The sequence below is a fragment of the Stegodyphus dumicola genome, chromosome 6, assembly GCF_044657685.1.
Source record: "Stegodyphus dumicola isolate Sdum_Otavi_A_Nest chromosome 6, ASM4465768v1".
NCBI lineage: Eukaryota > Metazoa > Arthropoda > Arachnida > Araneae > Eresidae > Stegodyphus > Stegodyphus dumicola.
Window position 1 is genome coordinate 209,788,136 of NC_140773.1, and position 19,986 is coordinate 209,808,121.

At 33.3% G+C, this 19,986-nt stretch overlaps 1 protein-coding gene across 1 annotated transcript in view; it reads left to right on the forward strand.

Moving 5' to 3' along the window:
* Positions 1-10,978: 10,978 nt before the first annotated feature.
* LOC118205448 (vacuolar protein sorting-associated protein 26C) overlaps positions 10,979-19,986 on the forward strand; it is a 29,117-nt gene continuing 20,109 nt past the window's right edge. The window contains exons 1-3 of the mRNA XM_085819445.1: positions 10,979-11,135; positions 14,177-14,320; positions 19,001-19,150. Of these exons, the coding sequence (XP_085675571.1) occupies positions 11,079-11,135; positions 14,177-14,320; positions 19,001-19,150 (351 nt within the window). The 5' untranslated portion in view covers positions 10,979-11,078. The remainder of the gene's footprint in view (positions 11,136-14,176; positions 14,321-19,000; positions 19,151-19,986) is intronic.

Consider the following 19,986-nt stretch of genomic DNA (forward strand, 5'->3'; position numbering starts at 1 on the left):
TGTAAACATCAAGCCAATAGTTAATATTTCTAATGTTAGTCTTTCAGAAGAACAAGAGAGAATTCTAAAATATAAATTTAACTTCTCACAAACCTGTAAACCCTCGATTCCAAAGATTTTGGCTCCTATCGAAAAAGCTTTCAAGTTCAGTAAAGTTTCAGATTCACAGAAAGAAATGATTAGGCATCTTATCGCTCATAATGTGAAATTGAATAATAAACCTTTGAAACCAAATCTAACTGCGAGAGAAAGAGCTACAATGCGCGAGATTCATTCTAACCCGGATATTGTCATTTCAAAGGCCGACAAAGGTGGCCAGATAGTCGTCATGGATAAGAACACTTACATCGATGGTGTCACTAAACTCTTAAACGAAGGACCATATAATCCGATCCCTAAAGATCCTTCACCTTCGGACTTATCTAAAATAAAAACTGCGATCAAATCTTCGCAAATCATTTCAAGCAACTTAAAACATTCGCTTATCCCATCTGTTGCGAATTGTGCCAGATTATATGCTCTTCCCAAAATTCATAAAAGTGGTATTCCTTTCCGCCCTATTGTATCAAATTTAGGTACTGCCTCGTATCCATTAGCTAAATATTTAGTTTCTAGATTTTCCACTCTATTAGACAATAACATTTACACCATAAAAAATTCAATAGAGTTTGTAAAAAAGGTTAAAAACATTTCTCCTCGTAATTTACTCATGGTTTCTTTTGATGTAAAATCATTATTCACCAATGTCCCAGTGGAGGGTGCATTAAGATGTCTAGAAACCAGACTTCGCGAATTTCATTTCTCTTGCATCGAAATTGATGAGCTAATTTCTCTCAGTCAACTCTGTTTGAAACAAACACATTTTGTTTTCCAAAATAAATATTACAAGCAAACTGAGGGATTAGCCATGGGAAGCCCCCTCAGTCCCATCCTGGCTGATATCTACATGCATTATTATGAATCAAAATTGTTTGAAACTTTAAACTTCCCGGCATGGTTCCGCTACGTAGACGATACTTTTACCCTGTTTGAAGGTAATAAAGATGATTTAAATAGAGTTTTTTCAACAATGAATTCTATTGATCCTGCTATTCAGTTCACTTTTGAACTTGAGACTTGCAATTCTCTTCCGTTTCTCGACATTCTGGTCACACGTAACACATCCAACTTCAGTACTACAGTTTACCGTAAACCTTCATCGGTTTGCCTTCCACCACACTTTAAATCATGTCATCCGACTAAACAAAAGTTAGCTTCATTTTATTCCTATGTTTTCCGTGCTCTTCAAGTTTGCTCCTCCAAACTAGCCCTTGATGAAGAACTAAATTATTTAAAAGCAATAGCTATTGACAGGGGCTTTTCACCCAACATTATTAATCAAGCAGTTAAAAAATTCTCATCTCAACACACTAAAAGCCACACTCTTATTTTAGGAGATTATAAAAATTCTGTTGTCATTCCCTTCTTTCCATCAATTAGCTATAAAGTTGCACATATTTTGCAGAAATTTAACTTTCGGGTTGTTTACTCTCCCATCAATAAAATTCCAACTTCTACACTCAAGGACCCCATTCCGGATATGAATTCCTGGAGTATTTATAGGATTTCTTGCCAGTGCGGTTTAATTTACATTGGCCAAACTAAGAGAGCCTTAAAATTTCGCGTCAAAGAACATGAGGCATATGTTAGAAAAAAGGAAACACAGAAGTCTTCTGTTGCTCAACATTGTTGGTCCGAAAATCCCACTTTCAATTTTTCTGCTGCCAAAATTATTCAAAAAACATCTTCCATTGGAGAACTGGATTTTCTAGAGGCATTTCACATTCATAAAAATCTTTCTGTCCTAGTTAACGATCCTAATTCCAATCCAAATTTGCCTTCGGCTTTTAGAGAAATTATGTTTTAGTTCTGGTTTCGCCAACAGATGGCGCCACTTGCTTATTCTTGTCCAGGCTTTCTTATCTTATCTAAACATTATTTCCTATCTTGTTCATTTGCGGTTTTGCAGCTGAAGATGATGGTTCGGTAAAACCATCGAAACTAGTCCTGTGAAAATTTTGTGAATTAACGCTGATTTTTGTTGTTTGACTTCTGAATCAGTATTTATTCGGCGTGTTATTGTGTCTTAATTATAGAAGCCCCAAACAGGCTTACATTTTGCTTTCTTTTTTGCACGTGGTGTGGCCGCCATTTTGTGATTGTAGGAGTTTCGGTGAGTACATTTTTGCAATTTTCAAGTTATGTTTATGTTTTGTACATTTGGATATTGTGCTTTGCTTGTCTGATTTCATGCATTTTGCTTACAAACATTTTGTTTTCTATTCATTTCAGTGAGGGATTTTTCTGCTATTTTGTGTGTACTTTATTATTGCTCAGTTAATTTAGTTTGATTTTCTGCATTGTTTATCATGCCTTCATCCGTTAATCGTTTCACTAAATTACGCCTGAAACGGAAAAAATTCCTGAATCATCTTGACTTTTTACTTAAATGTAAATGTAAAAAATTGATCCCCAATTTTATTCAAATCAAATCTAATCAAAAACCTTCGAGTCGCGTTTCAAGAATTCTGTTAAATTGCAAACTTGCCTTACTTCGGTCCGTGATAAGGGATACACGTCAACAATTGTCCAAAATTGAACATGAACTCTATAAGCTTCATCTGGAACTCGCTAAAACATATCCAAAATTCACTGCCCTTGAACAAAAGTCTTGGTCTAGAACGGAGAATGCAGTTAACCGTCATAAAAACACCCTTACAGTTAAATTCGAAAAACTTCTTTTACAGTCTTCCAGTTTAAGTAGTTCAAAAAATCTTCCCATTGTAAACATCAAGCCAATAGTTAATATTTCTAATGTTAGTCTTTCAGAAGAACAAGAGAGAATTCTAAAATATAATTTTAACTTCTCACAAACCTGTAAACCCTCGATTCCAAAGATTTTGGCTCCTATCGAAAAAGCTTTCAAGTTCAGTAAAGTTTCAGATTCACAGAAAGAAATGATTAGGCATCTTATCGCTCATAATGTGAAATTGAATAATAAACCTTTGAAACCAAATCTAACTGCGAGAGAAAGAGCTACAATGCGCGAGATTCATTCTAACCCGGATATTGTAATTTCAAAGGCCGACAAAGGTGGCCAGATAGTCGTCATGGATAAGAACACTTACATCGATGGTGTCACTAAACTCTTAAACGAAGGACCATATAATCCGATCCCTAAAGATCCTTCACCTTCGGACTTATCCAAAATAAAAACTGCGATCAAATCTTCGCAAATCATTTCAAGCAACGTAAAACATTCGCTTATCCCATCTGTTGCGAATTGTGCCAGATTATATGCTCTTCCCAAAATTCATAAAAGTGGTATTCCTTTCCGCCCTATTGTATCAAATTTAGGTACTGCCTCGTATCCATTAGCTAAATATTTAGTTTCTAGATTTTCCACTCTATTAGACAATAACATTTACACCATAAAAAATTCAATAGAGTTTGTAAAAAAGGTTAAAAACATTTCTCCTCGTAATTTACTCATGGTTTCTTTTGATGTAAAATCATTATTCACCAATGTCCCAGTGGAGGGTGCATTAAGATGTCTAGAAACCAGACTTCGCGAATTTCATTTCTCTTGCATCGAAATTGATGAGCTAATTTCTCTCACTCAACTCTGTTTGAAACAAACACATTTTGTTTTCCAAAATAAATATTACAAGCAAACTGAGGGATTAGCCATGGGAAGCCCCCTCAGTCCCATCCTGGCTGATATCTACATGCATTATTATGAATCAAAATTGTTTGAAACTTTAAACTTCCCGGCATGGTTCCGCTACGTAGACGATACTTTTACCCTGTTTGAAGGTAATAAAGATGATTTAAATAGAGTTCTTTCAACAATGAATTCTATTGATCCTGCTATTCAGTTCACTTTTGAACTTGAGACTTGCAATTCTCTTCCGTTTCTCGACATTCTGGTCACACGTAACACATCCAACTTCAGTACTACAGTTTACCGTAAACCTTCATCGGTTTGCCTTCCACCACACTTTAAATCATGTCATCCGACTAAACAAAAGTTAGCTTCATTTTATTCCTATGTTTTCCGTGCTCTTCAAGTTTGCTCCTCCAAACTAGCCCTTGATGAAGAACTAAATTATTTAAAAGCAATAGCTATTGACAGGGGCTTTTCACCCAACATTATTAATCAAGCAGTTAAAAAATTCTCATCTCAACACACTAAAAGCCACACTCTTATTTTAGGAGATTATAAAAATTCTGTTGTCATTCCCTTCTTTCCATCAATTAGCTATAAAGTTGCACATATTTTGCAGAAATTTAACTTTCGGGTTGTTTACTCTCCCATCAATAAAATTCCAACTTCTACACTCAAGGACCCCATTCCGGATATGAATTCCTGGAGTATTTATAGGATTCCTTGCCAGTGCGGTTTAATTTACATTGGCCAAACTAAGAGAGCCTTAAAATTTCGCGTCAAAGAACATGAGGCATATGTTAGAAAAAAGGAAACACAGAAGTCTTCTGTTGCTCAACATTGTTGGTCCGAAAATCACACTTTCAATTTTTCTGCTGCCAAAATTATTCAAAAAACATCTTCCATTGGAGAACTGGATTTTCTAGAGGCATTTCACATTCATAAAAATCTTTCTGTTCTAGTTAACGATCCTAATTCTAATCCAAATTTGCCTTCGGCTTTTAGAGAAATTATGTTTTAGTTCTGGTTTCGCCAACAGATGGCGCCACTTGCTTATTCTTGTCCAGGCTTTCTTATCTTATCTAAACATTATTTCCTATCTTGTTCATTTGCGGTTTTGCAGCTGAAGATGATGGTTCGGTAAAACCATCGAAACTAGTCCTGTGAAAATTTTGTGAATTAACGCTGATTTTTGTTGTTTGACTTCTGAATCAGTATTTATTCGGCGTGTTATTGTGTCTTAATTATAGAAGCCCCAAACAGGCTTACATTTTGCTTTCTTTTTTGCACGTGGTGTGGCCGCCATTTTGTGATTGTAGGAGTTTCGGTGAGTACATTTTTGCAATTTTCAAGTTATGTTTATGTTTTGTACATTTGGATATTGTGCTTTGCTTGTCTGATTTCATGCATTTTGCTTACAAACATTTTGTTTTCTATTCATTTCAGTGAGGGATTTTTCTGCTATTTTGTGTGTACTTTATTATTGCTCAGTTAATTTAGTTTGATTTTCTGCATTGTTTATCATGCCTTCATCCGTTAATCGTTTCACTAAATTACGCCTGAAACGGAAAAAATTCCTGAATCATCTTGACTTTTTACTTAAATGTAAATGTAAAAAATTGATCCCCAATTTTATTCAAATCAAATCTAATCAAAAACCTTCGAGTCGCGTTTCAAGAATTCTGTTAAATTGCAAACTTGCCTTACTTCGGTCCGTGATAAGGAATACACGTCAACAATTGTCCAAAATTGAACATGAACTCTATAAGCTTCATCTGGAACTCGCTAAAACATATCCAAAATTCACTGTCCTTGAACAAAAGTCTTGTCACTGTCCTTGAAAATTGGTCTAGAACGGAGAATGCAGTTAACCGTCATAAAAACACCCTTGCAGTTAAATTCGAAAAACTTCTTTTACAGTCTTCCAGTTTAAGTAGTTCAAAAAATCTTCCCATTGTAAACATCAAGCCAATAGTTAATATTTCTAATGTTAGTCTTTCAGAAGAACAAGAGAGAATTCTAAAATATAAATTTAACTTCTCACAAACCTGTAAACCCTCGATTCCAAAGATTTTGGCTCCTATCGAAAAAGCTTTCAAGTTCAGTAAAGTTTCAGATTCACAGAAAGAAATGATTAGGCATCTTATCGCTCATAATGTGAAATTGAATAATAAACCTTTGAAACCAAATCTAACTGCGAGAGAAAGAGCTACAATGCGCGAGATTCATTCTAACCCGGATATTGTCATTTCAAAGGCCGACAAAGGTGGCCAGATAGTCGTCATGGATAAGAACACTTACATCGATGGTGTCACTAAACTCTTAAACGAAGGACCATATAATCCGATCCCTAAAGATCCTTCACCTTCGGACTTATCTAAAATAAAAACTGCGATCAAATCTTCGCAAATCATTTCAAGCAACTTAAAACATTCGCTTATCCCATCTGTTGCGAATTGTGCCAGATTATATGCTCTTCCCAAAATTCATAAAAGTGGTATTCCTTTCCGCCCTATTGTATCAAATTTAGGTACTGCCTCGTATCCATTAGCTAAATATTTAGTTTCTAGATTTTCCACTCTATTAGACAATAACATTTACACCATAAAAAATTCAATAGAGTTTGTAAAAAAGGTTAAAAACATTTCTCCTCGTAATTTACTCATGGTTTCTTTTGATGTAAAATCATTATTCACCAATGTCCCAGTGGAGGGTGCATTAAGATGTCTAGAAACCAGACTTCGCGAATTTCATTTCTCTTGCATCGAAATTGATGAGCTAATTTCTCTCAGTCAACTCTGTTTGAAACAAACACATTTTGTTTTCCAAAATAAATATTACAAGCAAACTGAGGGATTAGCCATGGGAAGCCCCCTCAGTCCCATCCTGGCTGATATCTACATGCATTATTATGAATCAAAATTGTTTGAAACTTTAAACTTCCCGGCATGGTTCCGCTACGTAGACGATACTTTTACCCTGTTTGAAGGTAATAAAGATGATTTAAATAGAGTTTTTTCAACAATGAATTCTATTGATCCTGCTATTCAGTTCACTTTTGAACTTGAGACTTGCAATTCTCTTCCGTTTCTCGACATTCTGGTCACACGTAACACATCCAACTTCAGTACTACAGTTTACCGTAAACCTTCATCGGTTTGCCTTCCACCACACTTTAAATCATGTCATCCGACTAAACAAAAGTTAGCTTCATTTTATTCCTATGTTTTCCGTGCTCTTCAAGTTTGCTCCTCCAAACTAGCCCTTGATGAAGAACTAAATTATTTAAAAGCAATAGCTATTGACAGGGGCTTTTCACCCAACATTATTAATCAAGCAGTTAAAAAATTCTCATCTCAACACACTAAAAGCCACACTCTTATTTTAGGAGATTATAAAAATTCTGTTGTCATTCCCTTCTTTCCATCAATTAGCTATAAAGTTGCACATATTTTGCAGAAATTTAACTTTCGGGTTGTTTACTCTCCCATCAATAAAATTCCAACTTCTACACTCAAGGACCCCATTCCGGATATGAATTCCTGGAGTATTTATAGGATTTCTTGCCAGTGCGGTTTAATTTACATTGGCCAAACTAAGAGAGCCTTAAAATTTCGCGTCAAAGAACATGAGGCATATGTTAGAAAAAAGGAAACACAGAAGTCTTCTGTTGCTCAACATTGTTGGTCCGAAAATCCCACTTTCAATTTTTCTGCTGCCAAAATTATTCAAAAAACATCTTCCATTGGAGAACTGGATTTTCTAGAGGCATTTCACATTCATAAAAATCTTTCTGTCCTAGTTAACGATCCTAATTCCAATCCAAATTTGCCTTCGGCTTTTAGAGAAATTATGTTTTAGTTCTGGTTTCGCCAACAGATGGCGCCACTTGCTTATTCTTGTCCAGGCTTTCTTATCTTATCTAAACATTATTTCCTATCTTGTTCATTTGCGGTTTTGCAGCTGAAGATGATGGTTCGGTAAAACCATCGAAACTAGTCCTGTGAAAATTTTGTGAATTAACGCTGATTTTTGTTGTTTGACTTCTGAATCAGTATTTATTCGGCGTGTTATTGTGTCTTAATTATAGAAGCCCCAAACAGGCTTACATTTTGCTTTCTTTTTTGCACGTGGTGTGGCCGCCATTTTGTGATTGTAGGAGTTTCGGTGAGTACATTTTTGCAATTTTCAAGTTATGTTTATGTTTTGTACATTTGGATATTGTGCTTTGCTTGTCTGATTTCATGCATTTTGCTTACAAACATTTTGTTTTCTATTCATTTCAGTGAGGGATTTTTCTGCTATTTTGTGTGTACTTTATTATTGCTCAGTTAATTTAGTTTGATTTTCTGCATTGTTTATCATGCCTTCATCCGTTAATCGTTTCACTAAATTACGCCTGAAACGGAAAAAATTCCTGAATCATCTTGACTTTTTACTTAAATGTAAATGTAAAAAATTGATCCCCAATTTTATTCAAATCAAATCTAATCAAAAACCTTCGAGTCGCGTTTCAAGAATTCTGTTAAATTGCAAACTTGCCTTACTTCGGTCCGTGATAAGGGATACACGTCAACAATTGTCCAAAATTGAACATGAACTCTATAAGCTTCATCTGGAACTCGCTAAAACATATCCAAAATTCACTGCCCTTGAACAAAAGTCTTGGTCTAGAACGGAGAATGCAGTTAACCGTCATAAAAACACCCTTACAGTTAAATTCGAAAAACTTCTTTTACAGTCTTCCAGTTTAAGTAGTTCAAAAAATCTTCCCATTGTAAACATCAAGCCAATAGTTAATATTTCTAATGTTAGTCTTTCAGAAGAACAAGAGAGAATTCTAAAATATAATTTTAACTTCTCACAAACCTGTAAACCCTCGATTCCAAAGATTTTGGCTCCTATCGAAAAAGCTTTCAAGTTCAGTAAAGTTTCAGATTCACAGAAAGAAATGATTAGGCATCTTATCGCTCATAATGTGAAATTGAATAATAAACCTTTGAAACCAAATCTAACTGCGAGAGAAAGAGCTACAATGCGCGAGATTCATTCTAACCCGGATATTGTCATTTCAAAGGCCGACAAAGGTGGCCAGATAGTCGTCATGGATAAGAACACTTACATCGATGGTGTCACTAAACTCTTAAACGAAGGACCATATAATCCGATCCCTAAAGATCCTTCACCTTCGGACTTATCCAAAATAAAAACTGCGATCAAATCTTCGCAAATCATTTCAAGCAACGTAAAACATTCGCTTATCCCATCTGTTGCGAATTGTGCCAGATTATATGCTCTTCCCAAAATTCATAAAAGTGGTATTCCTTTCCGCCCTATTGTATCAAATTTAGGTACTGCCTCGTATCCATTAGCTAAATATTTAGTTTCTAGATTTTCCACTCTATTAGACAATAACATTTACACCATAAAAAATTCAATAGAGTTTGTAAAAAAGGTTAAAAACATTTCTCCTCGTAATTTACTCATGGTTTCTTTTGATGTAAAATCATTATTCACCAATGTCCCAGTGGAGGGTGCATTAAGATGTCTAGAAACCAGACTTCGCGAATTTCATTTCTCTTGCATCGAAATTGATGAGCTAATTTCTCTCACTCAACTCTGTTTGAAACAAACACATTTTGTTTTCCAAAATAAATATTACAAGCAAACTGAGGGATTAGCCATGGGAAGCCCCCTCAGTCCCATCCTGGCTGATATCTACATGCTATTAATCAAGCAGTTAAAAAATTCTCATCTCAACACACTAAAAGCCACACTCTTATTTTAGGAGATTATAAAAATTCTGTTGTCATTCCCTTCTTTCCATCAATTAGCTATAAAGTTGCACATATTTTGCAGAAATTTAACTTTCGGGTTGTTTACTCTCCCATCAATAAAATTCCAACTTCTACACTAAAGGACCCCATTCCGGATATGAATTCCTGGAGTATTTATAGGATTCCTTGCCAGTGCGGTTTAATTTACATTGGCCAAACTAAGAGAGCCTTAAAATTTCGCGTCAAAGAACATGAGGCATATGTTAGAAAAAAGGAAACACAGAAGTCTTCTGTTGCTCAACATTGTTGGTCCGAAAATCACACTTTCAATTTTTCTGCTGCCAAAATTATTCAAAAAACATCTTCCATTGGAGAACTGGATTTTCTAGAGGCATTTCACATTCATAAAAATCTTTCTGTTCTAGTTAACGATCCTAATTCCAATCCAAATTTGCCTTCGGATTTTAGAGAAATTATGTTTTAGTTCTGGTTTCGCCAACAGATGGCGCCACTTGCTTATTCTTGTCCAGGCTTTCTTATCTTATCTAAACATTATTTCCTATCTTGTTCATTTGCGGTTTTGCAGCTGAAGATGATGGTTCGGTAAAACCATCGAAACTAGTCCTGTGAAAATTTTGTGAATTAACGCTGATTTTTGTTGTTTGACTTCTGAATCAGTTTCAATTATTTGTTGCCAATATGTTCATATTTCGGTATTTTAATGCTTTGAAGATCTATTCTATAGATCTGAATTCGTCTTCAGGTTGAAGTTAGGTTAGATTATTTGAATACGGTAAAGCATATTATTTACCTAAGGTGAGGGATACTTTTACGAAAAGCTTTCGCAGGGGAACTGCCTCATACTTGCGTGATACATGAGAAAAATCACGAAAAACAATTATGCAGCCAGTCCGTTCCTCTGTGTTTGAACCACCAGTATTCAGCGGCCTTAAGCATTCGGCCATCAGGTGGGCTCGTCTTCAGGGAAAATTTAATAAATTTTGTGTTGATGAAGATATAGGAGGTCCAACAGTTTTTTTTTTATACCAAGAAATCAGTTACCTGACTAACCTCAGAGTAGTCAAATGCCAGTACTTCGAATATGTATCATTCTGCGTGAGAAATTAGAAAATAGTTACTTGTTTCTTTGACGAATGTGATTGATTCATCTTAATGAGCAATTATATTAATTATTTTTCATTTATTGGGAAAACAAATATTATATAAGTTTAATTGTAAAAGCAAAGTTTTACTCTAAAATTTTTATTAGTCTGTTACAGAAAGGAGTAAAAACTAATCTCTCGTTTTAATTTAAGCTACTTGTACAGTTTGGATATCCATTTGCCTTCTTTTAAGTTTATCATGCTTAACTTACTCTTTGAAAAAGAATATAAATTATATTTTTTGGAATATATTACTTTTAAAATTAAACCAAAGCTAAATTTACATCAGTGGGCAACTAGATAGCATTTGATTCGCAAACCTAAATTTCTGCTTTGTACATTGGCAGCATACTTTTATGTTGACAAAATAATCTTGTTTTCGACACACCTGTTTTTATGTTGGGTGAACAGTAAAAACTTAAGATCTATAAAATGTCTGTGTCATTAGATATCCGACTCAAGCGTGTAAACAAAATTTACCATGAAGAGGTTTGTAAAATTTTTAATAGCTATTTATAATAATGTTCCTTATTATGAATAAAAAACATTTGTATGTGCATCATAATATAATATCTTTGGAAAGAATGTATTAAACTACTATCAGTAGATCTGGAACTGATTCGTTTTCTGTCGGCAGGGCCAGCGCTACAAATTTTGCCACCCGATGCAGTATGCGTGGCTTGTAAATAATGTCGTCCAATGCCCAATTCTAAAAATTTTGCCACCCTAAATCCCGCCCTGCTCGGTGCAACCCCACAGGTTATACTATTTCTAGCGCCGGTCCTAACTGTCGGTTTTTTTTAAAAAAATCTTACCGGTTGCCTACTCAAGAGTTGATGGCCTGACCGCTTCGGATCAAAAAGGTCTTGACCTTAAATTCTAGTTGAAGTTAGGCTCTTTATTGCAAACTTACTTGACCCGAATGAATAAAGCAGCACTGCTAATTTTGTTCTTGGTAAAAACTGCCTACAAAGACAAAATGTTTGCTTATTTCAAATTAACTGCATATATTCCTGCTTAATTATTTAGGGAAGAAAGTAATATTTGTTTAATAAAAGTACATTTTCAAGAATACTCAAACTGCTTTATATACATCTTTCTACCCTGAAAGTAAATCTTATCGTTTATTGCACATGTTACATGGATATTAATTATCTATCAGCAGTTGCATCTTTGAGTAACTGATGTTAAGCATTATGTACTTTTAGTAAATTGCTAATTCTTACTACTATGACAATTTTTATCAAATGATAAAGGCCATTCAGGACAGTTCAAATTCTTTTATTATCTTGCATTTTTTCATTTCACAATGAGTCTTTTTTACAATTAATTTAATTCATATGCTTGTCAGTTATACATTATTGCTCAAAAAGTTTGTAAAACCTGACCATTTATCTGATTATTTGAAATAGAGAATTTTAATTAGCGTGTTTCTCTTCGAATTTGGTTTATTAAATTGTTATACACATCTCTGAAATTAATCATTTTTGCAAATTAAATTGTTGTTAAACTTCAGATAACCAGTTATGAACATTTACAAACAGTTATTTTATATACATAACTGGTAACATATAACCAGTTATTTTATATACATAACTGGTTTCGTATGCCAGTTATGTATATAAAATGCATAGAGCTCATTTTTTACTGGCAGTATAAGCAGTTAACTTTGAGAGAGGAGGGTCACTAGATATATAGAAGCACATTTGGATAGAGATCGCTCAGTGGCTCAGAGGTGCTCGTACACTATAGTCATTTGGTCTGGAGTATTGAGGGGAATATTGATAATCTCATTCAGTGACAAGTCTTTGCTATCTTTGTTACTTTCTTGGCTGTTAGAGGAGCAGTAATACCTAATATCGCTGATCCATTGTTTGGGAAATGATTTCCATTCCTTTTCAAATGCAAGATTGTATACTTGTTGGTCCTACCATCCACCACTTACTGTCATTTCTTGTATTTGAAGTGTTGCCATAGTGGAATATCACTGATCCATTGTTAGGGAAATGATTTCCATTCCTTTTTTAGATGTAAGATTGTATACTTGTTGGTTCTACCATCCACCACCTACTGTCATTTCTTGTATTTGAAATGTTGCCATAGTGGATTAACGTGGAATGCAGAATGGTGTCAAGTCACTTTCAGCAGTGAATCCTGTACTTATTTCAGTTTTGTTAATGCAAGTATAAGCATATTATACCAACTTGATGAACAGAACATTGAATAAGCATATTAAGTGATATGCTGTTCAAACACTAAAGGTGATGGGTTGGAGAGCTTTAGATTATCACACCCTGTTAAATTTCATAGATGCATACTGATAGTAGCCTAAGATCTGCTTGGGGCATTAATCTGACCTGCTAATATAATCATGGCCTGCCAGATTCTTAGATTTGCTATCAGATGAAATGTCTCAGATATAGGAGAGGATCTACATATTTTATAGAAATTTCTTCAACCAATGGCTGATATTTTCTTGTGGGTTGAGCAAGCATGGTGAGCAAGATACATTACAGCACATGTATGTTTCATTGTCATGATAAGTAGAAAATGTATTGCTAACTGTAGAGGAGCCACTTTGTACTAATAATGGAAATGTAAAATTTTTTTTTCAAGTATTAAGTTTATTCTTTTTCTGAAGAATTTATCATTCTTTATTTGTTATCTAAATACTTGAGTTCATAAATAAATAAAAAATAAAAATAAATAAATAAATAAATAAATAAATAAAAATTAAAAAAAAAGTCTTCTTTTTGCAATTCCAGTTTCTGTCAGTTGCTTGAATAACCTAGTACATTAATATATATAAATGTATTTAATATTAGGTACATGATTAGAAAAGGATGATTAGAGAAGCTTTTTAGCATATTTTTTAATAGTATTGGAAAGCAACAAAATAACTGAATGCAATATGGTGTGGTGCTGATAGATAAGAACATGTTCAAAAATCTTTTGTTGAGTAAATAAGACCACTGCATATTATTTCTTCTTTCCTTTTCATGTTTAAATTTGAATGATTAAATGTGCTGGTTTCACGGGTTTTTCACCCTTTTCTACTTGTGTTATATAACTATGAACTATTTCTCCTTAAAAGGTCTTTCACAGTCTTTCTAAGTTAGTCAGGCCAATCTGCAGCATTTTTGGTACATTAGGCAATTGATACAACTAGCAGCCCATATAAATTTAACATATTTTAAACTCGGAGAAAAATAAACCTTTATTTATGCTATTGCTTAAGAGAGCAACTTAGGTACTCTCTGAAATTCTGTGCCTTAGGCGGCTACTTATGTTGTTTATGCTTGTTATATGAGTTCATTTTCTCTGAAGAGAGTATGAACACTATAGATACATTTACTATGTTAATTAATAATATATAATCCAAACACTACCTGGAAGCATATGTCTGAAACTGTTCAATAATGAAGATTTATAGAAAAGTATCTATGATATCTTTTCCATATATATTTTTTTTTGATAAAGGTTATAAAGATAAGATATTATTATATCATATATTAATATGTTTTAAATAGGAAGCCATAATTGGGTATGTCATTATTGAAAGTCGATCGGAAGTCAAACACGAAGGGATAACCCTATCAATGGAAGGCAATGTTACAATGCAGTTAAGTGCGAAAAATGTTGGAATCTTGGAAGCATTTTATTCATCAGCTAAGGTAAATCAATTTATAAAAAATAAAAAAAAAAAAAATTAAATGCTTATGATCTTGCTTTAATTGCTAAGCAAAACTGTAAATTTTTTTTGTGTGATATATATTCTAAGATCTAAGCAAAGTTTTTTTTAAAGATATTTTGCTCTCTGCTTTTTGTGATAGATCATGATTGTAATAAATTATGAAAAACTGTAAGAAAAGTTGAAATTACTGCTATTTTAATATTTGCTTATGTGATGTAAATTGTCATACATTACCTATCTTATCATATAGTCCTAATTTTGCAGTTTATTCCTTCAATTGAGCACTTTTTCAAGCCACACATGGCACTCTGTAGGAAATTTTGGTACTAGCGGGAAAATCTTGTTGACCATTTTTGCCTATTAAAGAAAAGACCCCAAACTACGTGATTTTTCATCAAAAATGGAAAAGTCTTCAAAACGCCAGGTTTGATGTAAACTTGATTAAATGTGTTAGTTATTATTCTTGAGTAAAGAATCCTTTTTTTCTTTCTATCATGCATTTTCAAAGTCGGCTTCATAAGGATGAAGATATATTCATTGCTATTCTAACTGAAATTAGGAATTTTTGGTCGCCTCGATAAATCCGAGTGAAGCGCTTATTTTCACGAGCCGTAATTTTTGCGAAAATGAAGATATCAGTGATTTCACAAGCAGAAAATTTTGCAAAATTTGGTAAGTGAAAAATTTTTGATTTTTTTTTTTTTTTTATTATCATTTGAGACGAACAAAAAGGATTTCATGAGACTTATATTTTCTCGCAAAAATTAAAACCTAGTGAAAATAATTGCTCTTACAGTATATCTCCTTAATTAAAAAATAATGGAAATTTTTCATGAAAAATTAAATATGAATAAATGAGGTTAGAGTAGACAGAAGGGTGTCCGTTGTATTATCATGAAGTTGTTATTTCATTTATCGCCAAGGGATTCTGCAGTGCCAAGTTTATACAATTCTCTGGTGTCTTTTTAAGTGAAAATAGGTTGACATGTACATGGATAAAGTCAAGGGAGTGCACAATGTCTGGTTTGTGCAATTTTCTGATTTTTTTCAAGTGAAAATAGGTCAATGTGTACATGGATACCAAGTTTGTGCAATTCTTTGACTTGTTATTTTGTCTTTGTGTAGTGACGATTTTTGGCGCTAAAATCACCGCTACATAAAGCGAAAATAAGAAGTCAAAGAATTGCACAAACTTGGTATCCATGTACTGCCAAAAATTGCCAATTTTTACCAAGGGCTACCCGTAAATATACTTTTTCTATAAATGATAATATAATAAATTTGAAAGAAAAATAAGAATAGAACGTTTTTTCTTGTACTTAGTAATTTTTTTTTGGTTTGGTGCCATTTCTTGTGATCGATGGGATTTTACGTAAGTACCAGAAATTTTAACCAAATATACAAAATATGTTCAAACATATTTTTAGATACTTTTCAAATAACAGTGCACTACGTAGTGCTAAATGTAAATGTTGGTATGAAATTTATCTGGAAATAAAAAGGGCAAAGAGAATCACTTTTTTTATCAAATCTAAAATATGAAAAATAAATGTAGAAATACATAAGTAAGAACACGTTATTATTCCATTTCATAGTTTAAAGTTATTCATTTATGGTTGCCATTGAGCGAATTTTACCAGTATGAACTCTTGACACCAGAAATAAATAAATTGAGTAGCTGTCAGAAAAGGATTGTATGAACTTTCAGACATCACCCATTTTGTAAATCTTTCTTTTTTGCAGTGTGATCAGTAGCTTTAGTAGAAGAAAAATATAATTTTGTTTTATGGTTTTCTGAACAGTTTTTTAGTGTGGATGAAGCAGTTGGTTTTTATGAATTTAGGAATTACTCTTATAGTATATGCCCTCGCTTGGTGACAAATTTCTCGCCAAATATTTTTGGCGAGAAACTCCATGGTGTCATATTACTATCTAAATTTTTTGTCTACATTTCAAATTTTAAGCCTAAAATGTCTCCAAAAACGCAGTTTTCGCACATGCAAAAGCCACGTTTTGAACATACAATATATGCTAATAATCTGAAACAAAAACAAGAAATTTAGATAGCAAAAACGTGAAGTTTCTAACAAAAAATATTTGACAAGAATCCATGTACAGGGCGATATGTTTTAACTTTAAAAAAATCTACAAATTGCTTGCACAATCTAGGCAGTGAAAGAACCTATGAACTACGCACACCTCACTTTAATGAATTAGCATAACAACAATAAATTTCAAAGAACACCATGTACACAGCATTCTGTTTAAATTAAAAAAGATATCCACAAATTGCACAATCTAGGCACTGTGCACAAATCAACAAAATAAACTAAAATAAGTTGCAAACAGTTCAAATAACAACAGAAATTCATAGTAAAAAAACAATGAACATAACATTCTAAAAAATAAAAACAATAAAATAAAATGCACTTACCATAATACATACGTGAATAAAATTTTGCCAGTCACACAACGTCTATGAACAAAAGTGCCATGATTTTGCTATATCACATGTCTTTTTGTGATTCAAAATTTTGAAAGTAACGATAAAAACTTCCTCCAAAGTTAACATACTACACGAAAACCATGATCCAAATCTTAAACTCCGCTGACAGCCACATACTTTTCCAGCAACCATTTATCTGCAGACCCACACAAGTCTATCAGAAATACCTTTCTTTGTCCGAGTTCTCATATCAGCTTCACGTTTCCGACACGCCAAACTCTTTAAGTCCTGACACCCACAGAAATTCCGAAAATGCACTTATCTGCATAAACACACGCGGGAACAAAAGACTCGTTAACAACTCCAATGTCATACTTTTTAATACTAAATTTACTTTGCACACAATCTAAAATACACGACTGAAATCTTGCCACCACGTCTCTCATTGCAACATTCAAAACACGCACGACATGAACCAACAAACAATTAAATCACTGCAGCAAAAGAGTTAAGTTTCAATGTCAAAAGGGTTGCCATACAAACAGCATCATCCACCAAACCATCCCACAGCACAGAATCATGCCAAAAACCAGCACAGAACACATATTGCCACATTTGGTGATCTTAGGACACATATAAGAGTAGAGCCTGAATTTATTTGTAAATGTTCATTATTTTGCATTTGCATGTTGGAAGTAATGCTTATTGGATCTTACTTGAAAAAAAGTAGGTTAATCTTTGGATTATGATAACTTGGTGATTTTTTGGCGAAAATTTGGTGACCAACACTGCTACAGCAACCTGCTAGTTTTTTTTTTTTTTTTTTTTTTTTTTTTTTGGATGCCATTGTTTTCACAAAGTAAAGGCATGTTTTTTTTTTTTTTTTTTTTTTTCTGCCCCCCAAAAATCTGCTAGCCGAATTACGCTTATGCTAGAACTTTTATGGAACAAAAGGGCTTAATCATGATGAAGATTAGGTGAGAAATTGGGAGAAAGTGCAGAATCGCCCACTGCTTGCCGCGTTTTTAATAATTACACATACACAGTATCCATGTACACGTGGACCTATTTTCACTTAAAAAGACATCCCAGAATTGCACAAAAATGGCATTGCGCACACTCTTCACTTTATCCATGTACACTGCTAAAGTCCTAGCTAGTAACCTTTATCGCCTTACCAAAATGTTGCGAAATTACCTGATTCCAAAGATTAGCCAAAAAGTATACTAAGTTATAAAAAATGTATACTAAGCATTATACTAAGTTAATGGTCATAAATTGAGTCATATACAAATAAATCAGATGCTCTGATATTTTAATTATTATTAACATCAAACTACTTTTAATTTTTTCTGGTTTATTTGATTATGGCAAAGTACTCGGGCTATCTGCATAAGAGAAGGGATGCGTTCGTGGAGGGCTTTATGGGAAACTGGTTTGTATATATATTGCATATAGAAAAACCATCAGAAGGCCCATGCAGCCAGCCCATTCGTCAGGATTCGAACCCTGGACCAAACTGCCTGTGTAGTTTGACTTACTATGCATTACTCAAAAGCTTAAGTAACAGGATATCATATAATGTTCTTTAACTATAGTAGTATTCTGTAATACTAGGATATAAAAACTAGTTTCCCCTTCAAAATTTTTTATTTACGATATTTTGTAGTTTTCTTTTAATGAACTTTATTAGTATTGGAAAGTAGAAGAAATGTAAATTGTATTTTAGTGATAGCTCTAATATAATTCTAATATATTCTATAGTATATTTTTTCTAGTATAACACTGAATTTTTAAAATTATTTATAAAATTAAAAATTATTATTTTTTATTTGTGATGTGATTTGAATGTATCCAATAACTTTAAGTTATCACCAAATATAATACAATATAATATACAAGTTCAAATACAGTAACTTTAAGTAGTCCAGATTTTAAATTATTTTAGTACCATATAAACATAAAATTATGTATTTACATTAAAAAGGAAATAATAATTAAGTCTTTTTATTTAATATAAGTTTTTAACACTATTCATTTTGTGTATCAGTTTATATCTATTTGTTCTGAATGCCTAATACTTAGTTTCCTAAATGATATTTCTTTTGAGCAAAGCCCATTTTAAGTAGTTAATAATAACATAGTTCCTAACTTGTCCTAAGTTATACTCTTGTTGATTAAGTAACATACATTTTGTATTTCTTTTACATTTAGCCTGTGCTTTTAACAAGCTGTAATTTAGAAATTTCTAAGCCAGGAAAATTACCAGCCGGAAGAACTGAAATTCCATTTGAGATTCCATTAAAGCCCAGAACTAACAGGACTTTATATGAAACTTATCATGGTGTTTTCATTAGTATACAGGTTAGTTTATTCTTTTTTTTCCTCCTTCAAATTTTTATGTTTTTATTATCAAAATAATTGTAATTATCATCAAATTGTAAAAGTTAGAACATAGTTCATTATCCAGTGCTAAGCATATGCTGTAAGTTCTTATAGGAAAAGTATTGATATAATAAATACTATGCTGATTACACTATATTTACATTACTAATTGCAATGACACATTAAAATTGGGAGGAGGGATTGGTGCAATCATAACTATAATCACTGGCATGCCATTAATGGGACTAGAGCCATGTTTTTCAATCTGTGTGACCATAGACCTCATGTACTCCCCGAAGCTTGTCCCTGTGGACCGTAAGGGCAGGCTTTTCTAGATTTAAAATAAATAAATAAATAAAATTCAAGTTAATTCCATATACCACACTATAGCTGAAAATCTCAGAGTCTGAAAATTTCAACAGCTTATTACAGCATCTGCTATCTTATTACTGGTATTATAGCGTATTACAACACTTTATTCCAGCAATTATACACTGAAGAGTCAAAGCATTATGACCACCTACCCAGTAATGCATTATGTGACCTTTGGCCAGCAATATATCTGCAACTTGTCTTGGCATGTAATGCTACAAGTTCTTGGTAGATGGCTGGAGACAGGTTGTACCAAATGTCTAAGCAGCAGTCACACAAAGTCGAGATTGTTTGACATGGTGGTATTTGAGCTCTGAACTGCCGCTTTATGACATCCCAAATGTGCTGCATTGGGTTAAGGTTCGGCGACTTAGGTGGCCAAGACATTAACTGGAATTAATCCTTATGCTCCTCGAACCACTTCAACACAATTTGAGCCTTCG